This window comes from Pogona vitticeps, chromosome 2 (assembly GCF_051106095.1).
Source record: "Pogona vitticeps strain Pit_001003342236 chromosome 2, PviZW2.1, whole genome shotgun sequence".
In the NCBI taxonomy this organism is placed as follows: domain Eukaryota; kingdom Metazoa; phylum Chordata; class Lepidosauria; order Squamata; family Agamidae; genus Pogona; species Pogona vitticeps.
The window spans coordinates 170,872,841-170,884,049 of record NC_135784.1 but is presented as its reverse complement, the minus strand read 5'-3'; the positions used below and the strand labels follow the sequence as shown (position 1 = coordinate 170,884,049).

Sequence of the window (11,209 nt, the reverse complement as noted above, 5' to 3'; positions counted from 1 at the left end):
CAACCTTGGTATGAGGAAACTTTCTGTGCTCCTATGAACCCTGATAACTCCTATGCCACTTTATTTCTTTATCACCAAATCAACAGCCATGTTATCCACCTATAATTCCTAGAATGATTAAGGAGAAGTTACCACATGCCCTCAAACCAAAAAAAGCACACTCGCTATGATCCATGAACTACTGGCCATCAAGGGAAGGAATCTTCCTTTTCTCTTGTATCCCACCCACCATCCCCTGCGAGTTGCAACACTCACCTGATCAGGTTTGATGGCAAAGACAGCGGAAGGTTCATAACATTCCCATTAGACATGTAGATCTCTGACATTTCCACATCTTGAGGTAGGGGATATGGACAAATGTCGCCAAGGGGTGAGGCATTTCCCATATGGTAGGGGTAGGACATAATTGCTTCGCTAGAGGAAACAGAAGAAAAATTGACACCATGGTCATCTCAAGGTACAATGTGGAATAGGAGGCAATACTGTAATACTCTTATCTATTTATCTCACTGGTTCTTAACCTTAAGTTCCCAGATGTTCTTGGACTAAAACTCCCAGAAGTCTTCACCAGTAGCTGGACTGGGCAAGATTTCTGGGAACTGTAGTTCAATAACACAGTATTAACTTAGTACAACTACAGTAGTACCTCGGCTTACGAACGCCTCAGTTAAAGTAATTTTCGGTTTACGAACGGAAATCCATTGAAAATAATGCCTCGGTTTATGATATTTTATTACAGTACGAAGGAAGTTTCCCCAGGATATAAACCTCCATTGTGCCTGGAGGTTTATAGTGCGGCCCCCGTACCTATGGCAAACTATGTTTCAGTTTACAAATTTTTCCCATTACATAACGTCCCAGTAAAAGGTTCCCCTTGACATTTAGTCCAATCGTGTCCGACTCTAGAGCGCGGTGCTCATCCCTGTTTCCAAGCCATAGAGCCAGCATTTGTCCGAGGACAGTTTCCGTGGTCATGTGGCCAGTGCGACTAGACACAGAATGCCGTTACCTTCCTACTGAGGTGGTACCTATTTATCTACTCGCATTTTTACATGCTTTCAAAGTGCTAGGTTGGCTGGAGCTGGGGCATGTGACAGGAGCTCACTCTGTCACGTGGATTCAATCTTACGACTGCTGGTCTTCTGACCTTGCAGCACACAAAGGCTTCTGTGGTTTAACCCGCAGCACGACCACGTCCCAGAGAATGCATTAAATTTACAAACTGAGGTACGCCTTTACATAGATGAAGTAAAGCTAGAAAACTACAAAGGATAACACAGGTAACATGCACAGTAGCACACAGCGTTATGTGTGGAAACGAAGAGCTAAAATGCAGTCAATTTAACAAAGCAATTTATTCATATGATATAATTATGATTTTTGTAAATTATAATATATAGAAATTCTATAATTATAATTACAGTTTAATAAAAAGGTGATGTTTTTCAGCACCGGGTTAGAAGTCAGATAATAAACTGGATAGGTTACTATTTCGAATGTTTTCACATAGTGTGTTTAATAAAAACTTTTTATGTGTTATCCTAGATCTCTGCCTTTTATAAGCTTTTGTAAGCTCAGAAGGAGCAAGATCTGTTCTTGATCATCCCAGAGTGAAGGTCACATAAAATGGGCTCAAGTTACAGGAAGCCAAATTCGTGCTGAATATTAGGCAAAACCTAACTGTTAGAGCAGTACGACGGTGGAACCAGTTAGTTCAGGAGGTGGTGAACACTCCGACAAGAGAAAACTGGGCAACCATCTTTCAGATCTGCTTTGATTCGGATTTCTGCATTGAGCAAGGCAGATTGGACTTGACAGCTTTATAGGGCCCTTCCAACTCAATTAATCTCTGACTCTATGAAAATAGGGGTTTTGGCATTTTTACCAGAGTAAAGCAGTGTCTAAATGCACCTTTCTCTTTCCAGCTCACTCACATAACAAACACACGCGCGCTAACACAAAGGGGCTTGCTAAAACAGATTTCCTTACGGATGTAACTGCTGATTCCTGTATGATGTGTTGCTGGAGGGTGATGGATACATTGGTGGTGGAATCACAGGTGGTGGGCTAGAGCAAAGAGAAAGCAAGGCTATGTTGAATATTTGCCAAAGGAACAAGAAGAGATCCTGTCAGAACAAAGATGCGTAGCTAGGGGTGACCGCAAGAAATGGTTATTTTTCCCATTTTAATCTATTCTGGCATTTTTTTAAAAAAAACAACCATCACCTTTGTTTATTTGTTAGCTGCATTTTTACCCTACCATTCTTCTAAAATATAGCTCAGGGAAAGGTAGCTGTTCTTTTATCTGAACAACCTTGTGATGAAGGTTAGGCAAAGAGCCTATGTGTGTATCTGGTGAAACATATTCTAGTGGGGTGCATTAGCAGAAATCTGAACTTGCATCTTCTTTGTCCTCTAGCCCAGCACTTTAACCACTATGTTGCATGTTATTTCCCCAGCACGGCCCAGGCTAAAAGCCTACTGCAAGACACCCACATAAGAGAGTAATGGCAAAACTCCCAATGTAATCTGTTTCAATTAAAATTATTCTGTGTTTTACTAAAATATATATATCCATTTTTAATAGCATTTAATAGTAATTATCCAGTGCCAAACTCCTGCCACCAGTCTCCCAAATCTTGTGCAGTTTGGCCCTTTTTAACACACTATAGTAATGTGTCTTCATTATCTGGGCTTCAAATCAAGACAACCTCTGAATATGACTCAAATACATAAGAGTGTTAGTACTTTCATGTCTTAACTCTCAATAAGACAAAAGGGGAAAGAGTTTGGACACACTATTATTTATGTAATAAAATCTTGTGATTCTCTTTTGCATACAACTGTTACCTATAGGAAGTGGTGACACATTACTGTATATCAATATTAGAGATGGGGACGACTCGCCATTTGTCATCAAAAGTTGACGACTCCCGAAGCTGCCCCCATGAACTGATGAAGCATGAATTTATTTGTCAATTTGTGTGTGTGTGGGGGTTTTACTAAAAAAAACCTGAATCCCCGCCGATGCCCCCCTGCCACCCCCACCAGCAGCCCCACACCGAAATTGCCACCATCTCCAGTTGGACTCCATAGCCACAGCCTGTAGAAAGGGAGACTGGCTTCCCTTTGCAAAAATGGTGGCTGCGGCTTCATTTAGGGTATGGAAGTTGCAGCTGCCACCATTGCAAAGGGCAGCCTGGACTTCCTTAAGGCAGGCTAAGGGAATCCAGGCTGCCCTTTGCAAAGATGGCAGCTGCAGCTTCCCTACCCTAAATGAAGCCACAGCCGCCATCTTTGCAAATGGTAGCCAGTGTCCCTTTCTACAGGCCGTGGCTGTGGAGGCCCGCTGGAGACGGTGGTGTCAGCAATTACAGTGGTGGGCATCGATGGGGGTGGTGGCAGGGCAGCTAAAGTAGGGAGAGGAAGGGGGTAGGGGATAGGCTGTGGGGGTGGGTGGCTGCCTATCAGCCCGCTGATCAGCCGATCAGTGGGCTGGTAAACAGAATGGGAAAGCCATAGGAAGAGAGAAAAGGCTAGTCTTCCCTCTCTTCATAAGGGGGACGAATAAAAATGGGGCAATATTCGTCCCTTTGTATTCGTCAGGATCTCTGGAACCCACCAATAAGAAGAGATGAATAGTGATCTCTGACGAATATCATGATCCTTTTTTTAATTCATCCCCATATCTAATCAATATCAATGTTACACTGCATTCTTCCACAGAAGACTTATTTCAACTCACTTTGTGCAAAAGTTAAAGGAAGGTATTTCTTCCACTGGTTCACAAACCAGTGTTTTTATTCCTTTGATTCTGTACAGATTTCCCCCCCCAATTCTACTGTCCACTGGTGAAGGACATAGCAAGACTCCTGCAGTGATTCAAGGAAGCAGTTGGAAACTTAACAAAGAAGCCCAAGGCCAATGTTTCAAGCAGGGCCTTCCGTCTTCTGCTTCTTAATATTGATCTCCCACTGTTCAAATACAAAGGTCTCCTAGTCCTCAGAGTGGTTCTCCATTACATTATAGGAACCAACAGTGAAAACACGCTACATTATTGAATAAAATCCACTTTTTCCTGCAGGACAGTGGTAAAACCAAGAAGACAGTTCTTTGTCCTATTTGCACACATACAGCCCGTTTTACATAATGAACAAGATCTTCAGCAGACAAGAAACCTACCCATAGGGAGAGTCAGAATGCAATTCAGGATTCATATTAGGGCTGCCCATAGAGTTGACTGGGGCCTGACTCAATGGAGTAGATAACTGTACACCGGTTCTGGAACTGAACAAAACATTCATTTGTTACGCAAGACTTACAGGGCAGGGAGTGAATACAGAACCATTTATGAATAAGTGACAGCTATATCAGGGCACAAGTGAAATGTGTAAAAGAATAATCACACGTTAAATACTAGAAAGAGCTTATTTCTGATGTGCTCAGAAGCTAGAAAGGGAGAAAAAAAAGGCAAGGATTGTAAGCAGCAAAAGGTGTTTCCAAAGCACTCAGAGATGTGACCACTGTGACGGACAAAAAGGATCTGAGAGTGGCCTACTGGGGCACTCTGTACATGTGCAGTGGAGAAGGTGGGTGGGCCTCCTGCCAAAACAGTGGAGGGAGGGATTCCCATTAGCGTGACTCCACAGAAACCATGAAGAAGAAAAAAAAAGCAGCCTCGACAGTCTGTGACTCCAAAGGCCAGCCGCCCTGTGCAAACTAAGGGGCAAACCATGCCGCCTTCAGACACTGCTTCTGGATTTCTGGCAGGGTGGGGTGGGGGGTGGGATGTGGCCGGCCACTGTTGGCAACCAGGAGGTGGGCTAGATGGCCTGTCTTCCGCCTGACAAAGCAGGGCTCTCCTTATGTTCTATAGTCACTAAGTGATTAAACATAAGTTTTACATATGCAGATAGAGACTGAAATCTGTAACAGCAGATGCCACCTCGAATGCTGCAGCCAAGAAAAGAAGAAAAGGGCTGTTTGAAGCTCAGTCATAGGATTTATTGATTGATTTAGCCTCATGGGAGACTAACTTTTGTAAATGTCAAAGCTGCTAGTTATAAATCAGAAAATGGGAGGAACTTTCCGTACTAAAATCACATGAACCAGTCTTATTCTAGAATGGGTTGTTTACTGCTGTCCTTCCAAGATGAAAGATAACTGAAGGTAATTTATAATCTTTTCAGATTAGGCAGCCATTTTATTAGAAGGGCCTAGATTCATATACTCACAACAACCGACCACCAAGAAGGCTGAACGCTAATGGGTTATTACAGCTGCAGGTAACAGTTAAAATTAAAAACCACGCAGGTAATTTTTATACGAAAATGAGAATCCACAAATTTCCTTATTCTGTTCTGAGATATGCTAAACGTTTTTATACAGAGTTCATTCATTAGCTTTCCTGTGTAAAGATATAAACAAAACCAGAGGAGACAGAGTCATGGCAAAATGCTAAATCCCAACAAAGCTGAAACCTATATAGACTAGTAATAAATACCATGAATGAAAGTGCATTGGTTTCTAAAATTATATCATTTTAACTTAACCACAGATAGTGCTCATATATTACAATTACAAATAGGTACACACATGGAGGTACTGTATGTGTACACACACACACACACATACACACACACACAGAGAGAGAGAGAGAGAGAGAGAGAGAGAGAGAATTCATCAAAAATGATTTGTGTTGTTGTTTCCTCCTTATGCAAGTCTGGATACATTCCCGGAAGCCTGGATAGCCTCCCAACAGTTTCACCGGCTTGAGTCCCTGTTTTGTGATCTTTATCCTGGGAGGGTGCATGTTTCTTCTCATAGGTGTGTTGCTTTTTATAATGACTATGGCTTAGCGAATACATGGAAAGCTAAACATACATACAGTACATATAGTTTTATACCAGGTTCTTGTACATTGTTATTTTCTTACCTTAAAGTGAAATAGAGACTCACCCACACCTAATCATATTAGCTTTGAAGCCGCAGTAATGATAAAAAGCAACCCAAACTCCCTGGATAAAGATAATGAAACAGGGACCCAACCTGGTGAAACTGCTGGGCGGTTATCCAGACTTCTGGGAGTATATTCAAACTTACATAAGAAGAAAACAACAGCTCGGATAACTTTTAATGAACAGATAAGCAAAAGAAAGGATTGTGTTACACCCTCTTTATAAGAACTGAGCTTATTATATATATATATCTATATATGTGTACCTATTTGTAATTGTAATACAGTATATGAACAGTATCTGTGGTTATGTTAAAATAATATTTTTACATAAACTAATGCACTTTCATTCACAGTATTTATTACTAGTCTAAACAGTATCTCTGTGAATCTCTTGTCTTTCTAGTTAAAATAGAAACCTAAGAACTAATTAATGCTTTGTAGCTGTTTTGTGCCTCCGAAAATCCTGACCGTGTAAGCACAGATAAGTTTCTTAAGCCTTCCTATCTACACCAATTGGACCAGTCATGACACCCTAAATTATCTGGCTGAAGAAAAAGAACTTATTGAAACAAGCACAGAAGAATTTAAAGAAGTTCTTACATCCTGCTTAGTAAAATTACATAAAGGCATGTTTGTTACAAGGTGGTAAAATCCCAGATGTGGAAGCCTGTTAGACCAGTCAGTATTCTGCTGCTTTCTTTAAATACTGTAAATTAAAGCCTTTAACAGACTGGAATGGACGTTTGGGAGCCAATTCCTTTTGAATGAAGGATTTGGAGACTATTTTATATCAAAGAAGCACACATTTTACAGCATTTCATATATTTGTACTAGCAGTGCTGGAACCGCTTGTACAACATTTGAGAGTCAGCTAGAGTTTTATCATGATTAAGTAACCAATGTTCCATATCATGGGCTTTTCAGGCAAAGAATCTAGCTCACTGCATACACCTTCAGTACCTCTTGTCAAAAAATACAAACTTTTATTTTTTTATTTAATACTTTTATTTAATACCACATCATAGTATTACCAAGAGAGAGAAAGAGAGAGAATTTTTAAATCCCACATTTCACAAAGTGGGTGAAAGGGGAGTTTGTACAGAATGCAATCTATTTATTTTATTTTATTTTTTTATTTATTTACAAGATTTTTTTTAGCTATGCCACTACCGATGATCTCTGAGAGGCGTACAACGGCATTCAAACTTTAGAAAAACATTAAAACCATTAAAAATACCCAATACTGCATTATAATAATACCCTATATTAAAATAATCAATTTATCATCAATAGATCCTGCTGCTTTATGTAGCTGAATGCCACATACAAGATATAAACATCCATGATATACACTTCATTCGTCCACAGAGGACTTCCTTTAATCCACTGTGAGCAAAAGGACAAAAAAAGCTATTTCTCTCAGCAATCCAGTTACTAGTGTTTCTATATCTTCGTAGGCTTTTTAAATGTTTAAAATATCTCAGTTCCAATGTACACTGGGTAAGAGCACAGCAGAATTTTTCAAGTGCAGTTGAGAGGGCAGACAAAAATTGCACAAACAAGCTCACAGCAATGTTCCAAAGCAGGTGTTTATCTTTGTTGTAACAGGTGTTACAGATAAGTAACCTATTTCTTCACTGTGGTCCCTGTACACCACTTGTATAAGTTAAACCTTAACTACAAAAAATTCACAAAGGAAGGTGAGGAGGCACCTGTAACCCCTGGAGAGGTGGTTGGATGGAGAGAACGGCTCTTCCAAAAGGAACACCCTTCTGCTAGCTGGTATCAAGACAATAATGCCAAATAGAGGCCACTCTTTTGAGACCGGGGGTGACCCAATACTTCAGACAATGGAACTCCTTTAAAGAAGGCAGTGGACTTTGCCATTGCACGGGTAAGGAGGATCTTTTGGAAGATATTGTAGTGGCATTTTTGCCAGGTGACAAGCTATCATGTTGGTTCTCCTATACACTTTGCAAGACGTTGGGCAGATCTGGGGATCTCTTAGGATTCAAATGAACCAAAAATAATCAAGAGATTTCCCCCCCGCCTCAAAAAAGAGCCAAGCATTTAACCTAAAATACAAGTGCCTTTTCTGCCTGCAGTGTATGCATCATCTTTTCTGATGCTATCATCGGTGATGGAAAGAAAGCTGGTAGGACAATATTTTAGGAGGGTTGAAATACTGAGACCATGGTGGGCAAGACAAATAACCACTTCGTCATGGGGCTAATCTAAGTCAGGTTGATCAGTTCTGAGTATACAGAGTTCTGCCACTTTGTGTGCTATAGTAATGGCAATTAAGAAGTTTACTTTGGCTGATAGTGAGCCCAAAGAGACAGTGGCTGAAAGGCTTCACCATCTGTCCAGAAACTAGGGATAAGCTTCAGGATGGGGCTTAAGCTTCAGATGAAGAAAACTGCTTTGGTACTCCTCAAAAGAATTGTTTTACTTCAGGAAAAGCAAAGAGAGAGAGAGAAAAGGTGTGGAGTTTGGAGGAAGGCAGCAATGCTGCCAACCGTTGTGTTTTTTTTTTTTTTTTTTTTACAAAAAATACAATTAATTGAACAAGACAGTAAACTTTTATCTAGTAAAGAAAATGACTGTAAGACTCAGTAAATGTAGCACACCGTGTTGGAAAGCTTGTGGTCACTGTTTGATTTCTCATCCAAACTTTCAGATAACAGACTTTCAAGATGCAACACTATGTTTTCCAGCTCGGTAAGATCACCTTGTAATAATACTGTACACCAGAACAAGGAGTGTTGATATCAGGAATCTAAAAGGACTATCATCTGATTTAGTAATTCCGAATGATGCGTGTGTATGTTGTATATAATGACTATATATACCTCCGGAAGAGAAAGAGGATCTTGGTAATCAACAAAATAGTTGGGCCATGATGACTCACTGTCTACTAATGAAGCAATACAACAGTGTCAGACCACATGAAATTTGCAATCAGGCAGAGGAGGAGACAACCAACTAACTCATAGAGGAATTCTCAATGTGGAGTACAGTCTGTTCCATATGAAGATGGTGGAAGCAAAACTGCAACAGGAGTCAATGGAACAATTTGAATAACAAATGCTCTAGGTGAAAATTAAACCACTCAGCGAACTGACATGTGAACTGGTTCTCTGCTGGGCACAGTACACAAGGTGAACGTTGGCACTCAAGATGATGAGGATGTCAGTTGTCCCACATGCACGGAATGGAAATACAAAGTACTGCAAACATCGGCTGTGTGACTGATGAAGTAGAAATGTGTGCTGGAGTTACTGGAAGAAGTGAGACTGTTGCTATGGAACAAGTTCAAAACTCTATTGTTAAGAAACAAAGAACAGTTGACGTATGGATAGGAGGCTGATGGTAAAACTGATAGTGAAATGAATGAGGAAACTGACAGTGTTTCCCTCTGGGAATTAACTAGGTGATCACTGATACCAACAGTGGTTTACAGGGGAACAATAATGCCAGCAAGGAGAAATTGAATACTCTGGTGGTATCAAGACAGGAAGCAAGATCAAGAACACTAAGTGTGGTATCAGGAGCTCTCAGAATGCTCCCTCTGTTCCAAAGGATTTGAAGACTGGTGGGATGACAGTGAGCACTCTTTGCAATGAGAGGCCTCATAATTGGCGTGTCTAACATGGGATGTCATTAGGACCAGCTAGTCCTAGTCGGTAGTGTTAAAAGGATACATTTCGTTTACTTCTCATTAGGAAGGCCTGAAGACTCTAGTCTCTCTCTCAGCCTCAGCAGTCTGGGCTTGTTCAGCAGGGCTCCTGCCTTCCATCCTCTGTTCCAAATACTACAGACATGAAGCTTCCAACAAAACAGGATTTATTAGAACAGGGAGAGGGGTAAGAAACACAGGGTTCAAAAAGGTTCAGAGTCCTCGGATTACTTGCAGTCACAGGCGAACTGTCTGACATGGCAGTGTCTCCCTTCCTGATTCCCATCTCCAGGAGGTCAGTACTGCCTCTTCTGGCTCCAGTTTCTCTTCACTGGGAATGAAAGTGTTGTTGTTGTTTTTTTTGGCCTAGACCACAGAGGTCTTTAGACCATCTTGCAGTCAGTAACAAAGGGCATTATGCCTGCAGTGACGGTAGTCATGTTGGGAGGCTCTCCCTGGAGATCCTGGGGAGGGGGGGGGTGTCCCCTGGCTTGGCAGTCTTCTCACCTTCTTCTCTTTCTGGTCCTGGTGGTCCCTTTGTTGTTTTTTTCCACCAGCATTGGAGTCAGGTGGCTGAAAGTTTCTTGGGATTGGGCTTAGGTTTTTGCCCCTTCCCTGCTTGATATTTCCTCTCCCTGCAACAAAAAAGGTGGTAGGCTTGCTGGGGTTTCTCTTGCTTCTCCTCTTCTTCTGGGACCCTTAGTTGTACCACAACCCCTTGCCAGGGGTCTTCTTTAAATACATAGTCCAATTCCAAAGGCAGTTCAGAGTCTTCCTCAGAAGAGGTTTCGGCCCTCCAGGCTCCTAAAAAATCTTCTAACTGTCTCCCGAAGTCCCTTCCTCCTGGGACTCCTCCTCCTCCCTCTTCTGAGGTAGACGTCACTTCCTTTGTCTGCTCAGTTTGGCCATCCTGCTCTTTACAGGTACTTTCTGGCTGGGGGGGTGTGTCTAACCCACCTCTTGGCAGTGCTCCCTTTTATATCCCCCATCCCCTAGAGGTAAGCCAATGGCTTCCTCAGATCCTAGGGTCATTTTGCCTCCTCCGGGGTTTCTGATGCCTCAGGTGTAGAAGTTCAGTCTGGGAACCCAGACTACGCTACGCCACTGCTTCCCACACTCTCCTTCTTCTGTGGTTTGACATAAGTGACACCCTGAAGTGGTGCCAAGGTTAACACTGAATGATATGGAAATCCACACCGAGATGAAGAAATAGGCAATGGGTGACGTTGGAGGCCCGAACAAGGAGAATCCTGAGACTTCGGAGCAATTTACATATAGAAGGCGGGTCCAGAGGAATCGCTTTCTCAAGAAGGAAATGTTTAAACAGACACTTGAGTTTCACCTTTCCCAACTGAAACAAGATTCAAAGACTTTGCAGATGGAAGTATTACTTTGCTCACTGAGGCAGAAAAGACCATCCTTGTGTCTGTGTGTGGAGGGACATTTTTCCTTCAAAGATAGAACTGTACTTAAAGAACACCCTTGGGAACCACAGGGCCAGAGGGGAAAGAAAAAAACAAACAAACAAAAAAGGTGACCAAAAAGAAAGATAAGATAGTATCAGAAACATA

General features: G+C 41.6%; 1 protein-coding gene across 8 annotated transcripts in view; it reads right to left on the bottom strand.

The window, feature by feature from the left end:
* STAT6 (signal transducer and activator of transcription 6) overlaps positions 1-11,209 on the bottom strand; it is a 74,572-nt gene that overhangs the window by 2,471 nt on the left and 60,892 nt on the right. For 5 of the 8 annotated variants that reach the window (XM_020778703.3, XM_072991221.2, XM_078384713.1 and 2 more), the window contains 3 exons: positions 4,183-4,287; positions 1,990-2,067; positions 256-414 (listed from right to left, as the gene is read on the bottom strand). In XM_020778703.3, coding sequence (XP_020634362.3) covers positions 256-414; positions 1,990-2,067; positions 4,183-4,287 — 342 coding nt within the window. The remainder of the gene's footprint in view (positions 1-255; positions 415-1,989; positions 2,068-4,182; positions 4,288-11,209) is intronic. The other 3 variants (XM_072991223.2, XM_078384712.1, XM_072991222.2) reach the window with 2 other exon arrangements.